Source organism: Ceratotherium simum, chromosome 12, assembly GCF_057802395.1.
Source record: "Ceratotherium simum simum isolate JZ-2026a chromosome 12, ASM5780239v1, whole genome shotgun sequence".
Lineage (NCBI taxonomy): Eukaryota > Metazoa > Chordata > Mammalia > Perissodactyla > Rhinocerotidae > Ceratotherium > Ceratotherium simum.
In genome coordinates this window covers 60,167,769-60,191,490 of record NC_141911.1, presented here as the reverse complement: position 1 = coordinate 60,191,490, position 23,722 = coordinate 60,167,769, and the positions used below count along the sequence as shown (strand labels likewise).

Sequence of the window (23,722 nt, the reverse complement as noted above, 5' to 3'; positions counted from 1 at the left end):
AATAAATAAAATGGAGTTTGAAGCCTGAAATCTGACTCCAGGATCCATACTCTGGATATGAACCAGGTACTAAATAAGATATTAGAGATAGTTGACTTTGTGGTGGGAAAGTTTCTCCACATCCAGAGTTAAGTTCTCAGGTAGACCATAAGTACCTAACTACAAACCCTCAAGCTTCCAAGTTGCAATTATTATCCTCAATTGGTTGATATATCAACACGATAACATCATCAAACATTATGGAAGGAATGTATGCAATTTTATGGTAAGTTCAAGAGTAACAGTAAGTGTTAGGAGGTATGTTAAAGAAGTAAAAATACCAGCAATGTGATATATTGGAAAAAGTTTATGCCTTAGTTTAGTTCTAGATGAGCCACATAGAAGTTGTGTAACTTGAGCAAATCACTGTATTTTACTGGGCATTAGTTCAGCTAAGAGGCTTGAACTAGAAAACTTCTTAAATTTCTTTCTATTCTGAAAGTCAAGAAAATTATATTTTAATAGTCTATAAAAGCAGTTGTCTTACGCAGACTTGCCATGCATGCCCTTAATCTAATCACCTAATGATGAAGAATAAGTGGACTTGAGAAGGTGGATACAAAGTTTCTGAAAAATAACATTTTCAAAGTTAATGGAAAGACCGAAGTTTTGTCAGACTTCTCCCTAGCGGTACCGCACAGTGGTAATGGGACTAAGGAAGGAGAGGGAGCAGACAGAGAAGAAAGACGGTGAAGCAAGGACACAACTAGTTGGTTATTTAAGGCAGTAAAGGACAAAATTAATCAAAACGTGAAGGAATTGCAGAGATTTAAAAAACAATTTTTTTTAAACACCGTTAAGAAAAAATTACAACAAAGACATAAATACTAAGATTTCTCCGAGAACTAACAGACAGGTGGTAATCCAATAGCTAAGTTATCACTGTCTTACAGAATGACCATTAGTCATGAGCCAATAAAATAAGACCTGTTCTGAGAAAATTAATATGAAGGAAATTGCCTTTAACGCTACACAAAACAATACTGTCACTATGCTAGATAGGAAATGAGGAAAGATACCAATTGGCAAACTGGAAGGAAGAAACATAAACTGGAGTTACGTTTTCTCTTCATAAAACTTAGTGTTATTTGATGTTATAAAAAGACAATTGACTTCTCAAATTATTGATGGATAACTTGAATACTATAAGAGCAAAATGAAATTGACTCCTTCAATATAATGGGAAAACAATGAAGAGACTATTAACTCCATAAAAATCTCATCGCATTGCAGTGTACTCAAATGTACATCCACCTCACTATAGGTCCAACCATCAATTAAATCATTTCCTAGAAATAAGAAAAGTAATCTCTCCAACTATATGACATTCTGGAAAACAAAAAACCATGGAGACAGGAAAAAGATCAGTGGTTGCGATGAGCTGAGGGTTGGGGTATGAATGGGCAGAGCACAAAGGAATTTTAAGGCAGTGAAAATACTCTGTATGATACCATAATGGTGGATACATGTCATTACACATTTGCCCAAACTCACAGAATGTACAACACCAAGAGTGAACCATAATGTAAACTATGGACTTTGGGTGATTATAATGTGTTGACGTAGGCACCTCGATTGTTAACAAATGTACCACTCTGGATGAAGATATTGACAATCGGGGAGGCTATGCATGGGTGTGGGGAGGGGGTATTTGAGGAAATCTCTGTACCTTCTCCTCAATTTTGCCATGAACCTAAAACTGCTCTACAAATAAGGTCAATTTTTTTTAAAAAGGAATCTGGCGAAACTAAATTTACTCATCATTTTCTCTATACATTATTGCCCACTATAAAGATGACTCAGGAGTAAATGAACAGGTGAATGCTAAAAACAAAACAAAGCACCCTTCATTTGGCTCTAAAGCATAAAACTTTCATACTACTGAAATAATACAAGACTTTTAGAATTTCATTTCTCATCTTTTATACCAGGTAACTTACAGAAGTTTTCTAATTCTTGTAGTAATTATAACAGCTGTGTAGCAGCTGTGTACCAAAAAAGAAGAGATAACACAATAATAAAAAAGAATTTGAAGTCAGAAGGTATGGGTTTTATTACCTTGATTGGATACGTCATTTGCTTCTCTGAATCTCAGCTTCCTCATCTAGAAAATGAGAATGCTCTTTGAAAGCTATCATACTGGCTGTGAGAGGGCTAACTTAGTATCTGAGAGAACTTCCCTCCTTCAATAAACTAGACTAAAAACCTGAGCCTGATCTGCCCTGCCCTTCAGCTTAGAATCTAGTCATGGAACACATAAACAAAGTAAATATAATATCATAACTGAGAAGAGATATTTATATATAATAAACAACTGCAGCCCCCAAACTTCTACTAGAGGAGAGGCTACATAGTGCAAGAGACTTTAATACACTACATCATTGTTTGTAATTATTCCAGTTCCCATAGAATCGACCTCGTCAAATAAAATGGATGGGGCATTTGTTAGGACCAATTTCCTCTAACTTTTTTCTAATCAGAATTTTAAAAAACTAGGCAACTCCAAACTAAAAGGAGTCATAGTAAATACGAGTGCTGGTTGGCCAAATATTGATTTTTATTCCTTCATTTAAACACTGTAATTTTATAAGCATTGGTGAGCTAGATCTTGAAACATGCTGTTAACTGTTATTGGTTATACAATATGTTTTACCACCAACTGTGTGATGAGCAAGGAGGTGAAGGAAGGAAAGAAAATCAAAAGGCCTAACTTTACATTGTGGGTGGGCCCAGCTGATAAATTGTGGAGTTGAGCAATTTTATTCTTTAATGCAAACATTCTCAAAGTGAATTCCACAGATTTTTGTAGGTATTATATGAAAAAATGATTTTAATGTCAATGCAATTTGGATTCCAATCCAGGACTTCTCACTATGAAGCCAGCACACTTTCCACTATCCCTCAGCTACTGCGATGTATTTGTAGGTTCCCTTATTTAGTCAAGAAGCAGTCACTAAGTTCTTCCTCTATGCCAGGCAGTGCTCTGAATAGTAAACAGGTGAGATATCAGCGACGGTACAGATCTAAGGGAACAGAGAACCTACAAACTACTGATGAAGTGCAAGCATTCGGAAGGGTGCTGTGTTGAGGGAAGCAGAAGACAGAGCATGGTGGCCTAACGTGGTGGGGGTAGGGGACGGTCAGGTAACAGCACAGAGAAAGTAACATTTAACTGGAGACTGCAGGAAAGTGAAAGAAGCCCAGTAAACAAGCCTGGGGTTGGTAGCTGATGAGTCTCATGAGATGGGCAAGGGCCGGTCATTTTGCACAAAGAGAGGGGAAACCACTGAGGGGTTTTTAAGTAGGATAATAACATGACTGGGTGATCCTTATCAATTCTTTACACCTTCTTTTGTAAAGAATACATATACTTTCCACTGTATTTCAAAGAAAACTTCTGAAAAATCCATAAGAATAGCACATTTCATGGAACTCCTTTTTCAAGAAGATGACTAGGCATGAAGTAATGACACTCAGCTTCTTCAGAAGAATCTGAGTTTTCTACGAGCAGTAAACTGTCAGCAAACAGAACAGAACAACAAAAAGTCTGCATATACTTAAAGAATGTAAGTCTTCCCTGTTGAAAGAACTAGACTCTGAGAGAGATACGAACAAGATGTAGCTATGGAGCTGGATGTTCAGGCAACGGTTCCCAGCCACACTTAGTTGGCCTCTGTGTCCATTCAGTTGTTCTCACTGGAATAAAACACTCCCACTTTTAATTATTAAAATTTTCAAACATGAAGAAAAACTGGACAAATGTTACAATGAAACTATATACTCTAACTTAGGTTTAATATTACCATATTTGCTTTCTCATTCTCTTTTCTCTCTTTTTCAACATATTTTTATATGCACTTCTTTTTGCTGGCCTATATGAGAATAAGATACAGAGACATGTCACACCTAAATAATTTAGTATGAACCTTCTAACAATAACAGTTACCTGCATAGTCATAATATAAGGTTAATACACTTTAAATATTTTATTATACAAGGAAATTATTATAGAAAAATTAGAAAACACAGAAAATCATGAAGAAAAGTAAAATTATCCATATTTACAATACAAAGAAATAACCACAGTTAATAATTTAATATTTAACCTTTAAGATCTTCATATACAAATGTTTTATCCTTACAAAAATAATACCATTTTATTTTCGTAACTTATCTTTCTCATTTCTTTTCATGTTAATTAATATACATTTATAATATTGCTTTTATCATCTATATAATATTCCAACTTATGGATATATCATAATATAATTTAACCAATATCCTCAATGCTGGATATCCGGGCTCTATTTCCAATTTTTTGCTATTATAAACAGTTCTTCAAGAAACAAGACAATATTCTTTTCTTTGTTTTGTTTCGTTTTGTGAGGAAGACCAGCCCTGAGCTAACATCCAATGCCAATCCTCCTCTTTTTTTTTTTTGCTGAGGAAGATTGGCCCTGGGCTAACATCCATGCCAATCTTCCTCTACTTTATACATGGGATGCCGCCACAGCATGGCTTGACAAGCGGTGTGTCGGTGCGTGCCCGGGATCCGAATCTGCAAACCCCACGCCGCCAAAGCGGACTGTGCGCACTTAACCACTGCGCCACCGGGCCGGCCCCAATATACATTTTTTAAGCAAACTTCATTGCCTATAATCTCTTTTTGGACTTAGAAACTAAGCATATTTTGGGATTATGCCTCATAAAGAAGGTAGTAGTAATTTAAAAAGCCAAGGACAAGTTTTGATGTGACAAGGCAAACTAAATTCGTCAAAGATTATTTCGGAGGTCATTATGATTTAATTTCAAGAAAGAAATAAGTGAAACATACATAGTTCAGAATTTATAAAAACCACCAAAAATTATTTTTCCAACTGAGTGGTCCTTTAAACATCTATTAAAAAGAAAAGCCTAGTTAATCAGGAACATAGCCATCTGAAATGCATTTTTCCAAAAGTAATACACTAAGAAAATCCCATGATTATAATTATGCCAGACACCATGATATTAAATCAGTTCCTTATCAACAACCAATCAAGACTATGTTTATAAACTAAGTTATTAAAGTTGCAGCATATTCAACAATTTAAGATCTTCATAAAGTTGAAAGAGAAGAGAAAGATATTGAACATAAAATTCTCAGTATGATGTCCTGTAAGAAAGAAAACTAAGAAAAGGAGAAAATGATCATATAAGCAATTACATCATTCAATAAAGCCTTGACATCCAATGTTAATGAATACACTTCATTTAACTTTGGAAAAGTAGTCTTAAGTGGCAATATTAGAGAAGAATTTCAGAGATTATACTTAGGACAATTAACTGACCATCTACTATGAACCAGCACTAAGTATTTTAGACGTGATTCAATTTATTCTTCACAAAGGACCTATGAGGTAAAACGGGGCTCAGAGAGGTTAAGCAGTTTGCTCAAAAGTGCACAACTAGTAAGTGGTGGGGGCCAGAATCCGAACTCGAGTCAGTTGTCTCCAAAGCCCCTGCCCTTTCTATTACGCAAGGCTGACTCCCATGGCGGAGGAAGGTAGACCAGGAAACACACTGAGACAAGCCTCTACTCAGCAGGGCAGCTCTCCAGGTGGGGAAAGTGATTTAATCTCCCTATAACTCAGACTTCTCTAAACTCTTACTAAATGACTTCAGATATCAGTCAATATCTTGCTGATAGGACAACCTTTTAGCAAGGTTCTATCTTTTGGTATCTGCAGGCAAATTTTAGAGGTAAGTTCTGTAGTATACCTACAAATACGTCCAAATTTGGAAAGCCTTAAATCCTTTTCTATTTACAGTCATAAACATTATCGGCCCAATAACGAACAGTACCTGTAAAAGCACAGCATTGGCAAACCTCTTACTCATGAAGCGTCTTTTTAGAACCCAGATGCCAGCAAAGGCAATGACACTGGACAGCAACATGTCTCAGCAGCAGCAGCAGCAGCGGAAGCTTGCGAATTTATCACCAAGACAACCAGAGTAACAGCTGGAAGCAATATTGATCCGAGCAATCAGTTGAGACAAATAGTCCCAGTTACACAGGACGGCCTCTGTCAGCTGGGTCCTTACTTGCATGGGACATTCGTCTTCAAAAAACAAAACATTTGTTTTTTGAAAATAAAAGAAGTGAGCTTGTCATTTCAAAAAAAAAAAGAAAAAGAAAAAAGGAAATGATAGTTTTTCTTACCAAATTTAGAATTTTGAAAAACTTATATCTGCTATCACAAGCTGAAGGTTTCCAAATACTTAGACTTGCCTAATGAGATCAGTGGTGACATTAACACACGTTTAAGAGCTGCATAACTCAGCAAGCCAACACTGTCCAAAAGATCTGTGCGTCGTGTTGCAGAATCGTGCATGGGTAAAAGACCATGCTCAAAGTTCAGGACATGCCAATGGATTTTAACATAACAGAATAGAAAAAGTTCATTGACATGTTCTAGGTTCCACATAACAGTGTCTTAAACAAACTACCACTTTTTGAGTTTCAGTATAGTAATAAATAATATCCAGAATTACTTGACAAAGGCTATTAAGAAACTCTCTCCTTCTAACTATATATATCTGTGTGAGGCCAGATTTTCTTCAAATTCTGAAACCAAAAGAACATACTGAAGCAGAATGAATGAAGAAACAGATAGGAGAATCCAAACTGTTTCCTCTTGAACCAGACCTTACAAAGAGATTTTCAGAAATGTAAAACAATGTCTCCCGGGCCGACCCCGTGGCTTGGCGGTTAAGTGCGCGTGCTCCGCTACTGGTGGCCCAGGTTTGGATCCCGGGCGCACATGACGCACCGCTTGTCCGGCCATGCTGAGGCCGCGTCCCACATACAGCAACTAGAAGGACGTGCAACTATGACATACAACTATCTACTGGGGCTTTGGGGAAAAAGAGGAGGAGGATTGGCAATAGATGTTGGCTCAGGGCTGGTCTTCCTCACACAAAAAAACAAAAAAAACAATGTCTCCCTTCTCACTAGATTATTTCTAGTTAGGAAAATGTGGTTATTTTCTGTAAAAATATGTTGTTTATCTTAACATGTAATGGGTTCATTATTATTTTTTAATGAATAAATATTTTTAAATGTTCTTAGCTTTAATTTTTAATACAGTAAACAGCTATAGATATAACACACATAAAAAAAAAAAAAAAGCTTTCCGGGGCAAGCCCCATGGTGTAGTGGTTAAGTTTGCACGCTCCCCTTTGGCGGCCCAGGGTTCACGGGTTCAGATGCCGGGCACGGACTTACACACGGCTCATCAAGCCATGCTGTGGCGGCATCCCACATACAAAATAGAGGAAGACTGGCACAGACGTTAGCTCAGGGCCAATCTTCCTCACCAAAAAAAGAAGCTTTCCAGTGTCCTCAATTATTTTTAAGATGATACAGAGTGTTGAGTCCAAAATAGGAACACTAATAATCCAGGGGCTGCCCTGTCCACAGAGGCTGCACCGGCTGTCTGTGCTGACTGTCCCCACCCCATCTTCACACACAGTCCTCCCACTTGACTGTGCATTCTCTAACAGTACTAACTAAATACTTCCTGTAGAATAGGTCTTACCTACATCATGCTATAGCACCAACATTAATTGCTAAATCTAGTGTGAGAAAGGGCTGAATAAAATCACATGATTTCATAAAGAAAAATAATAAAGGGAGAGAAAAAAATGCATTTATAGAACTCAAAATAATGAGAGCTCTACTGTCAAAGTAGCAAAATAGGGGCCGGCCCGGTGGCACAAGCGGTTAAGTGCTCATGCTCCACTGCGGTGGCCCGGGGTTCACCACTTTGGATCCTGGGCGCACACCGATGCACCGCTTGTCAAGCCATGCTGTGGTGGCGTCCCATATAAAGTGGAGGAAGATGGGCATGGATGTTAGCCCAGGGCCAGTCTTCCTCAGCAAAAAGAGGAAGATTGGCAGATGTTAGCTCAGGGCCGATCTTCCTCACACACACACACACACACACACACACACACACACACACACACAAAAAGTAGCAAAATAACTACATAAGCCCATTTGACGACTGAGCCAGGTTCTAGCTCTGGAGGGTAAATGGATGCACATGATTTGGAGGACACGACAAAGCAGATAAAAGAGAAGCAAAGCATCATCTGTCCATGTGGGAAAAGAAACCCATCCCAGGACCATGGGGAAGCCCAGATACCAGCAACCAGGCAGGTCTCTGCAGCCACCGCCACTGTGTGGCACCTACCACTTCAAACACAACCCCAGCCACGCTGCCAGGCAGTTGTCACCAAGGACATAGGATTGACATCAAAATAACCCAAAGAAGAACTGTAAAATGTGAAAATGAAATGAGTCTGATTTTAAACAGAAAAATCTAGTTATAAGTAAATAACTATAAATAATTACACAACTATTTGTATGGACATGTGCAAACACATACATCACACCTTTATATTTTTATTTATTTAAATGTATGTGTTGGCTGACTGTGCCTCAGCACTGTTGTCTGAATTTAGATGGCCAGTTCTCTTGATCAGAAACCACATTGAAAAGGCCAGAATTTATACAACATTTGGCACAGATTCATGCATATAATAAATAACCAAATCACACACAAAGCGATTAGAATTTTAGAATATTCTCTACATTACACATAATATAGAACATAATACACAACAACAAAAAAACACTACATGTATTCAATATTTTTATCAGAGAGACTTCTTAAAGCTCAAAAAAATAATCTTATTATTGCAACTTTGTAGAGAACAAAAATAATTAAATTTTAGGGGCAACTACTAGTTTAAGTACTTTATTCTTCTCCACTGCCCATCCTTCCTACAAGTAAAATAAAATGTAGGCACACAGAATTCTCAAGGATGGAATTATTTTGAATAATCAAGTGTTCCACTTGATTGGCTTCATCCTTTCTGTGCTGGAATATGTTTTAACGCATTCTGAACAAAATAATCCCTGCCTTTTAGAAACACACTGTACTGAGCATAATTCAATTGCACCATGATGTCTCAGGGCATTATTATAAACTTACTACTGTGATATGCAGTAATAACTCTTTCCCCATTTCCTACCTGCCCTCCTTCCATACACAAATGCTATGCACAAGCACACACATACAGACAGGTAAATGTGCTCCACAAACTGTAAGTTATATTTTCAGAGTGGCACAAAGACATTTTCCAAGAATTAGTGACCCAGAATGGATGGCTATTGACTTCACTCTTGTCTTCATCCTGCTTCACCACAACTCCACACGGCCCCCAGTATACATAAGAGAGTAGTACCAGTGACATCAAAGACCACGCTGTTAGGTGGCAAGGGCTGGCCCCAGACTTCAGAACTCTCTCCTCTCTCCTCATCACTGACTTGCTTCTTCTGTAGAATCAGGACATGGTACTCCCAGCTCTGGCACTATTTGAAGGCCACCTGCCCTCAACATGGCTCTTTGCTGCCTTTTTCCTTTTGCTTCTCTCTACCTTTCTTTCTGTTGTCTCTGATTCTGTTACACATATTGGACTTTGTCCTGAAAACCTCACTTTCTCTAGATACTTCTAAGCAAGAAGACCTCCTTTTGTTCTTTAGGGTGCCCATTATTCCATAGCCATCATGTATAATGGTTGATTGTTCTTGGCTGTATGTTCCATTTAGAAGTATTTAAGAGGCTATTCTAAGATAACAAATATTAAGTTGACATGTCTTTTAACTTTAGCCAGAAAATTCCCAAAATAAATTATGCTCCACTGCTGCCCTTTCATCCACCTACTTATAATAATCACAGTATTGATTCTTTAGTCTGCTTAAACAAACATTTCTTCATGCACAAAACAGTTATTGTGCTAGACGCTGCACTAGGTGCTGGGGATATGATGACAAAGACTCAGATACTTTGGCTCTTGAGTAGGAAGTTTCAGCAACGTAATCCAGTTACACAGTTGACCATATACAGTCCTGCTACCGCAAACCATTTAAGATTCATGTAAAATCATCTGGGTATGAAAATTAAGAGTATTCTTTCAAGTCTTTTCAAGTGCTTCTCTACATGATAGATAAAATCCAGACAAGGTTCTTTCACGAATATTCAGCAGTTCATTCACTCTTCACTAGGGCACAGCCCTCTTTCACGGGAGAAATTGTACAGGAAGTCATAGGAAATGGAGGGAAACTTTAGGAAGCAGTCCATGGCATAACAGATATTATGGTCATATCACTCTTGTATCCAATGAAACCCTACAGCATTCAAGCAACAACCAAAGACATTGTAAATTTTAAAAGGCCACATTTGATGTGAGTTATAGGAGGGATTTTTAAGAGGAGGCCCTTAGTCTTCTATAAAAAGTAAAACTGCTATTTCCCTATTCCATCCATTAGAATCATGTATAAAGTAAATCACAGTTATATCACAACTAAACATTAATCAAATTATTTCCACTTTAGATGTTTAATTTAGTTTTGTAAAGTATACTTATTCAAAATTTTTCTAGAGTAAGGAACTGGATGTCGTAAAACTTTAAGGGAGAGAAAACAGCCAAGATTAATTCTTAATCTGGGAGATATTCTATAACATTACAATCTTCCTGGTCTTGGAAGAATTTGATTTCTCTAGGTTGTTTTTATCCCCAATTACAATCTACATACCTGTGTGGCTACGGATATGAACTCTCAGGGTCCCACTGCTGGCAAATTTCTGGCCACAATATGGGCAGATTTTCTCCTTTTCTCCTGTATGTGTCTAAATGGAATGGAATAAAAAGAGTTGAGAATAAATATAAAGAATTAGGTAACGATGATTAAGTGCCTCTGACCATGGTAAATCCTTTTTTTCCAGGATTATGTTTCACTAAAATGATTTAATATCACAACGAGATTTTAAACCATTTATCATCAGTATTCCCACTGGTTCAAAAAAAAAAAAAACCTTACAATCGTGCATTAGTGTTAATTTGAAAATGATTGTGCAGTTTACGTTTTAAGCCTTTCTGGAGCCCTGATCTAAAAATGATTAAGTTCTACAAGACCAGTATACACTGGCAAAACCACATAATCAAAATGGGGCTACAGCTGCCCTTGACCGCTGTCAAGAAACATGTCCTTAGAAGCATTTTTCACATTCTTTGTGTATATTTAACTCTTGAGGATAGAATTAATCTCAATAAAGTAATGTCACTTGCATTATGCTTGTCTGACTGGACTTATTTTGCTGCAGAGTAAAAAAGAATATAAATCTGATTTGACCTTTAAAATTAGCAGGTGTTAATTGAACAGTCAATTTAAAAGAACATTCCTGCCTTCAACATACCTTTAATCTGGGCATAAAACCACCACACAAGAAAGGTGAATGAGTATCATCAAAAGCGAGCTTTGATAAAATTTTAGAGAGTTCAAAGAAAACAGAGTGACCTCTCAAAACGAGGAGACAGATCGAGGGTTTTAAACCTGTCTCACAACCTCATCAGGAGACCAGTTATTATACCAACATCAAAACAGGTCATTCCAATACATGAGGGTCAGAGCTACCTTTCAAGCCCCATTGTTTTTCAAACTTAGGAAAAGGGAAAAAGAAGGGAAAAGCAGGCAATTACTTCAGGTATCCACACACTCGTTATCAAACTGTTTTTAGAATTTTTTGTATTTCAATTATAATCGGAAAATTAATACAAGCATGGAGTAGATCATCTGGGTTACAATCACAAAACAGAGCTCCCAGGGCCTGTGTTTGCCTTTGTTTTTATGTAAGTTACTGGCAAGTATTATTATTTGAATTGTGATGGGCTGATGAAAAAAGAATAGGAAAGGTATTTTTAAAAATGATGCACTCCTAGAAGGGAAAGACACACAGGGTGGGACAGAGACAAAAGGGACAGTTACCTCATCACCTGACAACCTCAGAGAACCACCGACTCAGCACAACATTCTCCTCATCCATGTTAAATTGTTAACTTAATACAATTGGTGTCACAGCCTTCTTGGTACTTAATTTGTAAATTTTTGTATTTGAATTATAATCTGTAGTTGGATATTACTATTGTACTTGTAATTTTTAAAAGAGCTATAAACTAAACACCGTGGTCAACATCAGTGAGATTTTAGATCTTTTTTCCCTCGGAAAGGACTTATATTATACTCAAGTTCGAAAAATATAGCCTAACCAACTGCTGCACTAGCCAGCAACACTCCCCACAACAGACATCTCCTGATCCCACAGTTGGCAAGCACTTAACTTTCCATTTTCACTACAGGTTCTTATACAAAACAGTTCTACATTCTTTACACCTCAGTGGGAGCCCTTACTCCCATGGTCCACATTACCACTCCATTTAAAGGAAATGCCGGAACATTTTAACATATAACAGACCTATATTCTTCTCATGCCCTGAAAGAAGGGGCAAAATATGGCAATTCTTTCTTGATTAGTGTAAGGTTGTTTAGAAACTATATATATTATTACAAGACTGGATTATTCCAAACAGGCAACTACCAATTTATTTGTAATATCTTTATAAAATCCACAGGATTCTTTTTGCTGCTACAAAAGTATTTCATTGCTCACTTTCATGACCTAAGTTATTTATCAGTGGTATAAGTTTCAAACTAAAGGACGTTAAGGTTATATTACTGAAAAGAATTTAAAAGTTCCCTTGGCTTAATTTAAAAATATATCTTATTAGTAGGTACAGAATTTTCTTAGCTGATTTTAAAGGACACTGAAGATATAATACTAAAATATCTTAAATATGGATAAGAAAGCATGGAAACATATCTATAAGAACAATATTAGATGAATGTATAAGATGAAAATAAACAAACTGCAAAATATACTCTGTGACAATCTGTTCTTGATTTGAAAACTCACTATACTTTTCCCTCACTGATTAAACACAACAAATGTTTATTAAATTCATGAAAAAAGTAATTAAAAATTTAATCCTCTTGAATCAGCTTTATTAAGGATAGGTACCAAAATAGAGGTCACACCGAAGCGGGAGTCACTTCCTCACATTCCTCAGCAGCGCACACTAAGTAGCGGAAAACTTCTACACTCCACAGCCATTTCTAAAGTCAACCTCAAAACCTTGACCTGCGTGTGTTACAATACGGATTTTGCTATTTTAAAAATATACTTAAAACAGACTTATTCAATTGACTTGCTTGAGGTCATTAGCGTAACACAAAAAAGATAACTTCCAAATCACGATAAGTAAGAACATTTTATTTGAGTTGAGCAAATACTTATCAAGACCCTGAGCTGCACCAGGAACTTCCCTAGCCCCTGGAGATGCAGGACGAAGAAGGACCATTCCAATCTCAGAGGAGCTCAGTCTAATAACCAGTCATGAACACCTGAATTAGCTTTGAAAAATAAAATTATTAAGGCACTATTCATATTTCTTTTTTTTAAAAAAAAAAACTTATGTTAATCCAAAAATGTATAACAATCGATAAGCTCCCACTCCTCATGTACGCTGCATGGCCCACCTATCAGCACAGCTAAGGGCCGTGTAGAATCCACCTCTAACTCCAGGGTCTCTTTCAGATGAAAAATATGTTTCTTCTGAAAAAATGAAGGAAACAGACATTTTCTGAAGAGCTGATATAAATCATACATTCCTTATGTGTCACTTTGAGTAAATAAATTTAAATAAATTAATACAAAATTGATTATCACATGATAATTAACATATATGGCCATATCGCACATGTAATCCATTCCAACTCACAGAAGGCTTCTACTCACTTTCTTATGACTTCTAAGCACGGAAGGTGTAACAAATGCCTTATTGCACAGCTCACATCTGTATTTCTTGTGTCTATCGTGGACCACTTGGACATGAACATTTAAGGTATCCTTCCTTTTAAAGGTAGCATCACAGTGATGGCACTTGAAAGTCCTCTCACCTTAGAAATGAAAAAGTCAAATAAAAGAAACATACGATGCACTAGCAGGTCCCATTAATCTCCTCACGTATACTAGATTTAGCGTTGTTTTTCTCCAAAAATTTAGCTTTATAGCTCTAGCAATTTATCATAAACACAAAAGGTAATTTTTCCCAAGAAATTTCAGCTCCATATTTGCTAATTCTCTGTGTGACCAGGGGGAAGTCCTTTAAACTTATAGTCTCATGTGTTTCTAGGGCAGGGGCTGGGGTTTGAGCTGTAGATTCTTGTGGTGACAGAGACCTCTACAAAGCAGAGTGAGTTGCCTTTGGGGCCCTTCTCGAACTCCCCTCAATCCCACCACTAGCCCTGTGGTGGACAGGGCAGAGGCAGAACTGGGTCGCAGGCAGCACGCTGGGAGGAAGCCCCTGGGGGCAGGCAGAATGGGTGGGAGCCAGCCCTCTCATCCTGGGACAGGAGAGGGCTACACCACCCCTTCCTTCCTCAGCACCATCTCAGGACCCTGAACTGGAGGCTCCCTAATGTAGTCCCAGGTCTGCTGTGGACAGCTGGGGAAGGGGTTCAACCTCCCAGCCTCTCAGGCAGTGTGGGGGCTGCCTCTCAGAGAGGCAGTTGGATTGGGGGAGGGGGACACTGAGGGCAACTACCCTTTTCTACCCTAGAGCCCTGGGTACCTGAGAGGGTCTTCACCTTCTCATTATATGGCCTAGGCCTACAGGGAAAGCAACTCGAGGAATTATGTTTAGGGAGATTATGGCACTTTTTAAACTTTCATATAATGCCATCTTTGTAGTTCTTCTTAAAACATACACTTTGTTTGTATGTTGCCTTTGTGCATTTTTGTTGCAGGGTGTTATTATTGTAACCTAGTCTGTCTCTATATATCTTTTCAGATTTATTTAAACATTTTATTTGTAGGAAAAGTATAACCAGTGAGAGTAAAAGGAAATATCAATTGACATGAGACTGTAAACGTTAATAATACCAAATCTATTCAGGCACTGAAAGAAATTAAAACAAAAAACAATCCTCCAAGATTGCTCCTATCGAAGCATTTCCATTAAATTAGCAAGTGAATCAAAATACTGGTTTCTGTACAAACACTTCATCAAGCTGTACCAAGGGAGGCCTTCCCTTTCTTCTTTCATATTTTAATTCCATATTTCTTCATTTCAAGCTTATCAAAATGTTTGAAATCTGATATAAGATTTTATCTGATTTTATCAGATTTCTTTGCCTTAAATTTATCAGGATTTTTCCCTTTCTTAAAACCAAGAAGCTAGCCAGCAACCTGCCTTTTAGTCTTCAGTGTATTAGGAAATAGCAATAATTTCCAAAGTAATTATGACAAGTTATTCTTCATATTTTGAGCCAGAGTGCTGATGTAAGTTTCTAAAACAGCCTTTATGTTCTGAAGTTAAATGAGTTTTAATTTTCATATAGTGTAAGACAAGATCTGGTATTTTGTCCTCTCTCTTTTAGCCATTTCTAATTTTCCCATCATTTTAGCTCACTAGCCTTAACTGATGTTTAACTTTACCTTAAATAACTCATTTACTCACTCAGTTACCAAGTTGATTTTCTTAGTCTTGATGCTGCTTCATAAAGCCTCTGATTAACGTGCTGATCAACATTATATTAAATACAGAAAGTACAAGCACAGTCTACTCAGTCACTTCAAGCCTATGTCTCAAGTTGATGAGAACCAATAAGCTGAAATCAAAAGTATTAGATTCCTTCTATTAAAAGTTTCTTGCTGTTATTAAAAATAAAATTGCATCTTTCCAAAGAAAAATTTCCTGAACATCAGGCCAAGTTTAGTCATATAAGTCTAATTTTTTAGTATGAAGGAGGTTCCCTCATCTAAATCTCTCTTCTAAAATCCACTCATCTCATAACAGTTATTTTTCTTAATCAAATGATTGTCAAACAGGATGGAAATCCCTGCTGTTACATGACAAATTTTATTTCTTAAATACATAGCTGTTCTTTATAAGGAAAATGGAAAGTGGTGCTAACAACTTCCCCAGAGCTGTCAGGTGGATGCAGAAAGCCATGAGGTTATAACACTATCTTTTCTAGAAGAAAAGATGCATTTCATCATAATCATTACCACTCAGTATTTATAAAAACTTTAATATCTTTATTATTTTGAATTTTAGATACTTCTACTTGACCAGAGAAAATTCCTTCCAAGATACTATCTTATCTGTACAATCGTCAAGATTGTTTTGCTTTCCTCAGAGATATTAAAAATTTAATCAGCAGTAGGAACTTAGTGTGTAGAGGATCTTCTACTGTTTAAACAACTCAAATGAAAAGCAAGATACATAAATATTACCTATGTTATACCATTTGTTCTTTAATTTTAGATACAGCAGTCTAGTCAATCTCCAGCTACTTCAGCATCTGAACAGAGAATCCATTTTAAAACTCCGCTTAGCACTAACATTTTTTTCTCTTCAATAAAGTGATGTCCTTCGGTGATATGGCTATAAATTCTATGGTATTCTACAAACAGCTCTGAGCGTAACTGCTAGGCAGAATTTCATGGTGTGTATGCATATAACTTAACCCAAAGGAAAAAAAAAATGCCCCTGCCAGAAGTAAGAAATCAGAGAGAGTAGTAAGTTGTGAGTAGGTAGGTGAAGCCTGTGACTCTCAGAGACCTGGCTGCCACCCCTCAGCACTGTGGGACCCGGAGTACGTCCCTGTGTTTATCTGAGTCTCAATTTTCTCAATTCCCTTCAAATTAAGAGGTTAAATTAGATGTGTCCTCTGATGCTTTCCAACTTTAAATCCGTGAGCTAATAAAATCATGCCAGATATGTTTTAAAGAGTTAAGCCTGTTTCCTTAATCATTACATTTAAAAGGGAACAAAAACGTTTGTTTCAGAACAAATTTCAAAGATACCTTACCAAACATAAAAAATACTTTTGTATACAAACTTTAAATAATGGGAAGAAATGATATAAAATGAAATGTCTCATAAAATAATTAATCTTACTGTGGGAAAATAAAGCAAGGATAAAGGAATAAGAGAGGAAAGGCAGAATTATCAGTCCTCTTTATGTTTAAAAGCAGATTACGTACCTATTTACAGGTCCGCTTCTGTGATGCCTACACTCTCAAAGGGTATAAGAACAAAGTGTGAGATCATCCCTTCGTCCTCAACTCCCTGTCTTGTGACTTACTGTTATGTATGAGCAGGTGTCTCTGCAAAGAAAACGGGGTTCGGAACAGAGCTTTACACTCCTCACACTGGAACGGCCTCTCTTCAGAGTGGGTCTGCAGATGAAAGAAACTGGGGATCAGGAGGATCTAGATTCAACTAGTCATTACAATAACTGGGGCTTGGATTCATGACGTCCAAGAGGAAAGAAGGGAAGGTAGACAATATCTTGTTTCTTCTGGTGACCTTCTTCCATCAGAAAATCATAAACACAAATACACTGTGTTCACAGGAGAAAAGCAACTGTATTTTTACATCCTCATATTAACTGTACATTTGATAAACAGAAAAGGACATTGTTCTTATAATCTCAGAATGCTAATCTGAATACACACTGAGATTTTTCAGGCTCTACTTTGCAGAGTGAAATGATGTGTAATTTCTCTAGAGACTAAACCTCTTTTACCACTGAACAGGTTTTAACTATCTGGTACAACATTTTCAACACAGACAAAGGAAACTGGTAAGGGGGAGACTGTTTCTACCCTTTTCCCACAACTTCACTGAATAACTTCAAATAATTTTTAGTCCTAAGTGCTTTTCTCCTAAATTAAACTGGAAAATTTATTCATGTTATAATTAATACTAGGTGACACATTAAATATTTATTTGGTGTCAAATATTATGCTAAACACTTTACATGAATTATTTCATTTAATTCTAACAGTAATTTGATGAATAAAATACTGTTATTGTCCCCATTTTATAGATGAGAAAACTAAGACTCAAAAAGTTTCAATAACTTGCCAAAGGTCAAACAGCATAAATGCAGCAAGCACTATTCAACACACGACAAACAAAAATATACTGATAAATAATAAACAACAGAAAACCCCTTGCTAGATCTAAAACTTAAAAAAAAAACAACAAAACAAAAAAACAGTAAGTTTATTCACTTCACCTATTTTCCATTATACATCAATATTAACCTATTTGGCACTAATCAGTGAGTAAAACCCTCTTCTACTATGGATGGCAAGACAACAATGCTTACAAACACTAAAACACCAAAAATTGCACTGTGTTCTCTTATTATAATATAACAAATCACATAATCGATGGGTTTTTATGATACATGTGGTATAAAAACGAGAATAATTGAAAGTCAATTTATTCATAGCATACTGAATTACACATTTTCTTAGTCTAATGGACATTATAATATTCAAGATACAAGCATTATCTATTAACATAACGTTGGTGAGAAAGAGATTATTGTGCCTGCTTTCAGTTGTGAAAAATATAGAGAATGGATGGGGGAACAAATCTTTAAAACTCAGGATAAACTACAGATACTCAAATATGCTATTTAGCCTCAGAAGTAAAAATATTAGCTGGGAATAAATGGATCAAAAAATAGGAAAATAAGTGGATTTCTTTCATTACGTTAAATATATGAACATTTAGTGAAGGAAAATATGGCATTTCAAATTGGTAGGGGAACAGTGAGATGTTTAGTAAATGAGTTTTAGGCAACTGTATAGACATTCAGGAAAAAATTAGGTTGGGTCTATTCCTCACCCCTTACAAAAAGATAAATTCCATTCCAATTCAGGTGTTTTTTTTAATGTGAAGAATAAAGCCGTAAATATACCAGAAGAAAATATGAGTGAGTTTTCAAATGATTTTTGAGTGGGGAAAGGCTTTCTAACCATGGCAGAAACCCAGATAGTCAGATGACAGGAAGAATTAAATTAAAAACTGCAAAGCAAAAATGATTGGCGACAAAGAAAATATTTACAACATAAAACAAAAGTTTAATATTGCTAATATAAAGAGTTTTAGCACATTAATAAGAAAGATAAAAACTCTAAAGAAAATGGGCAAAAGGACTCTCCTCCAAATAGCACTCATAAAATTTCATTCATTACTTATTTTGTGCCAAGTCCATGCTATGCACTTCATGCCACTATGTATCAGTCCTATTTTAGATGCTGGGGCTATAGCAGTGAAAAAAAAAAAAAAAAACAAAATCTCCACTATCATGGAGCTCTTATACCAGCAGGGAGAGAAGGACAGTTCAAAATCATAAAATATGAGATATATGCTATGGAGAAAAATAAAGCAGGGAGAGAGAGTAGCAAATGTTACAAAGAACGAGGTAGCAATTTTAAACAAGTCAAGGAAATTCTAGCTGAGGAGGTGACATTTGAGAGAAGACCTAATGGAAGCGAGGGAGCAAGGGTGGGTCTTTCTCTGGATGACACAGGCAGGAAACACCATGGAGACCAGGGGGGTGGAGCAGAGTGAAGAGGCAGAGAAGTAAGGAGATGAGGTCAGGGAAATGGGAGAAGTATGGGGAGAGAGGCACATCACGCAGGGCCTGCAGGCCATTGCAGGAATTTTGTGTCTTACTGAGAGAGATGTAAAATCTCTAATGGGTTTTGAGCAGATGAGTGGCATGATTCACCTGACATTTAACAGGTACTAAGGGGGCCGTGTTGAGAACAGGACATAGGGGGACAAGGGGAAGCAGAAAACCAGAAAAGGAATAGCAATAAGCCAAGGAAGAGATGACTGAGGCCTATACCAGGGTGGTAGTCACCAATGTCAAGAGAAGTAGCAGGCTTCTGGATATAGTAGGCAAGTGAATAGCTCTGCAGAGGGACTTGGAGATGAAGCATGAGACACAGAAAGGAGGAAGCAAGCATGCCTCCAAGTTTGTAACCTGAGCAATGGTAGGATGGGTTAGTCATTACCTAATATATGAAAGAGTGGGCGAGAAACAAGCTTGGGTGAAACATAAGGGGTGCGATTTTGGATGAGTTCAAATGACCATTAAAAGATGCTAGTAGGCAGTTGAATATTTTGAGTCTGGATTATAGCACATAAAATTTGCAGATGTGAGATCATATATGGTATTAATATTTAAAGCTGTGAATAAATGAAAAACAAAAAATTAAAAACAAAATACTATCTGTGGTCTATCAGATTGGCAAAGGTGAAGAAAATGGATATTGTTGAGTGTTAACTAAAGGGCAAGAACAGGCAATCTCATATCCTGTAATTGGAGATGTAACTTTTCCGAGTGGCAGGGTGGCCCTATGTACCAAAACGACAAATGTGACTTTGACTAACCGATTCCTTTTATAGGAACTTTATAGGAACACATCTGACAAATTCTTATATAAACAAAACTTTTTTTTAAAAAGGAAAACTCCTAAATGCACAATAACAGATATAAAGCTGGTTAACTAAATTATAGTGGATATTATACATTTATTTTCCTTGATATGAAAAATCCTCCATAACATATTTTGAGTGTCAAAAGCAGAATGTAAAACATTATATATAGAACACCATTTATGTCACATACATATACCCACATAGAATGGGGTCTGGGAAGATGTTCTACAAGACACTGAGGAAGGTTTTCATAATAAAGTGCAGAGTGGTATTTGACAGAAATTTTGCTTTCTTCTTCATACCTTCCTTTGATGTTTTAATCTTCTACAATGAATAGATAACATTATTATAAAAAGAAAGAAACTATTTTGTTTTTAGAGCATCCAGATTGGAACACAGGGTTGCTTTAGTCTTCCAAAAATATTCTATCCCTCTCTAACCCATGATTTCTCTTTTTCCAAATCTAAGACAAAACAACTTGTGGATATGACTTAGTAGCTTGACTACAAAAGAACTTGGGACAGCATAATGTCTTACACCTATGTCAACCAAACCAAAGCTACAACATCTGAAGTCAATAGCGTATTTTTAGCAGTAAGCTGTTAGTGCATAGCCAGGTGAATAAATACTGAGTTGTGATGGCATGACTTGTGCAAGTCTCAGCAGAGAACCCATGCATTCATCCCATAGGAAGACCCTAAGAGGCCACCTCATTTAAGTAAGGTGGTAGTAAAATGCTTGCCTGTTATAGATAGGGTACTTCTGTCTCCAAGATATACTTTACAAGTGCCAGATAAAATTAAGCTTTTTCAAAGGTGACTTAGCTTTCAGTTTTTCATCTCTGAATGGTGCCAAACTTTTTACTGACTTATTAATTGCATTATCCTTGACCTACAGAACATAGCCCGTTTAAATGCCAAGTCCCTGATGACACCAACATCTGCTGATATAACAAATGAACTAGTCCATGAACTTGTACTACAAAATACATCTCTTTATGCACCAATTGTTTTTATGCATTAAGTCTGGTTACTGCTGTAGATGTAGAAAATATATAAGAAAATTTGTTACACTATTTATAATACCTAATAAAATGTCTCAAAAATGCTTCAGAAAGTTTTTAGCATACTTTTCATACAATAATTACCAAATTAGCACATTTCTAACCACACAAAGCAAATATTAATTTCATTAGAGCTAAAAAATATTATCGAGGCCATTCACAATTAAAAATGATAACCTTGACTATCAGTAATATATATTGCTCCATAGTAGCAGTATTACTGGAAATGGTATTTCTTCTTTGGTCACGTGCAAAGCAAGATGACTATCATAAAATTTAAGGGACATAACTAGAGATAAAATAAACTTGGAGAAAATATTCCAGAGATATATGTGTTAAAACTATTCCTTTTTTTAAAAAAGAGTTTTGTTATTCAAGTCTCAAATCTGCATAACATAAGCATATTTCTGTCTCTTTGGGTCATATAATGAACCTAAAGCTGATAAAATGTGTGTCATCTGGCTGTTTACAAGGCCTGTGGATTACTGTCAGCTTAACAACGGGCTTCCTTAAAAGCCCTCCTCCTCAGAAAAATGAATGGAAACTGGAGAGATATCAAAGAAATCAGCTCAGTACAGGACAAGGTAGCTCGTTCCACACAGAGAAGTTGAGATTCTAAAACTTAGGTGATGTTCTTGCAGAACCATAACCTTGCACAGGCAAGCCCAGCCTTTCCACTGCTTGAAAGCCACAGCTCCACTAGAACAAAGCAATAACCCCACGGAGCCAACTACTGTAGCCTCACAGCCCTAAGTATACCCTGATCAGGGCACAGGGAATTTGCTGAGAGAAGGAATAACCACAGACTTTCAGAAGAAGTCTTCCTTGGAAGGCAGCAATTAGAGTCCCCTCAGAGAGCGCTTTCCTGTCCACCACACTGCTGAGGGATGCTATCGCATATTTCTAACCAAGGATGCTTCCAGCAAACACTGCTTTGAACACATGATCTTTAAGGCTAGCTGAATGACCACTAATTTAAAAGTTCTGCCTCTACAACGGCCATCATATATTACAGCTAGTCTAGAACCCTACAGACCAAGTTCATTCTCTCTGCCACAATGAAGCTCTTTGAATATATGGAAACAGCAACCATGTCCCTTAACAAACTGTGCGGATAACAGAAACCTATAGCTTCACTCATGAAGACACAGTTTTCAGATGCATCACCATAATTGTAAAGCAGAATTTTCTGCATAAAAGTAGGCAATCTAATTTTTATTACTCACGTGTAACAACTCATAGCAACTATACTAGCTCTTACAGTGGATAACTTGTTTGCTAGGCAAAATGGCTAAATGAATTGGAAATTTTGCATTGACCGTTAGTGCCTAATTAAGTTTTAGAAACAGAAATCACTCCTTCAATATTTCACTCTATATTGTCATAATCATAATGAAAGATAACATTTCCTTTCAAGCAAATTTAAATGTTAAAAGAGAAGAACTGACCCCAAAATAAATAAGTATAATAAAAACGCACAGGTCACATAATCAAAAACCAAGAGAATAATTAATGTATTTAAAACAACCCTTTGGTCATGCTACATGATGAAGGTCAGCTTGACTCTTAATGTTTTTTTCCTACTTTCCTTGCATATCCTTATTTTTCAATTTCCTAACTAGCCATTAATGAATAATGATGGAAGAAAAAGTTCATTTGCTTTTTTCACATGACTTTTGGAGATTATTTCAGACATTTTCATGTGACCTTACCAAACACACTCTAGGATCATAACACAGCGAGAAGCACATTTGTCTACACGGCAGAAGGACTGAATGTGCTTTCCAGTTTGGATATTACAGGCATCATTGTTTCTATCCTTTCCAAGACATCATTATTACTCTTATATGATTTATGGCTGAAATTATGAGAGACAGTGCAAAGATCCTGTGCCAAATTCCCATATGGCATATAACATAAGCCAAACTGTGAAAAACTCACAAATGTGGGTAGATCAATTTCATCAAAGAAAGGAGCAAGAGGGTTCCAGAGACTGAGCAGGAAACTAGCCAGATAATTTTTTATGGTCATATAATTCCATAGCAGCAGTAACGAATGTGGTTCTGCCCCTAACATATAATGCTTGAGTCAAATATAGGGGTGATCAACAAGAAATCAGGCAGAGACGACGTGGGACACTATCAATCAACCCTGTTTATTCTCTGGTAAATCTGCCTTTTTTTTCTTTTTAGACTGAAGCTGAAATTGATATCATAACTTTTTAAATGATTTCAAAAGAAATCAAATGACGTCTTTGTAAAGTCTCAGTAAATACTGAAATAACTATAACTCCAATGGAATATTGAAAGTGAAAAAATAAGTAACAAGTTATTTTAAAAGATATTATATACATGTTAT

At 36.6% G+C, this 23,722-nt stretch overlaps 1 protein-coding gene across 1 annotated transcript in view; it reads right to left on the bottom strand.

Annotated features, from left to right (window-relative positions):
• The window catches only part of PRDM5 (PR/SET domain 5), a 199,892-nt gene that overhangs the window by 65,293 nt on the left and 110,877 nt on the right, over nucleotides 1–23,722 (bottom strand). The window contains 3 exon segments of the mRNA XM_087437677.1: nucleotides 10,685–10,778; nucleotides 13,782–13,942; nucleotides 17,138–17,231. Of these exon segments, the coding sequence (XP_087293803.1) occupies nucleotides 10,685–10,778; nucleotides 13,782–13,942; nucleotides 17,138–17,231 (349 nt within the window).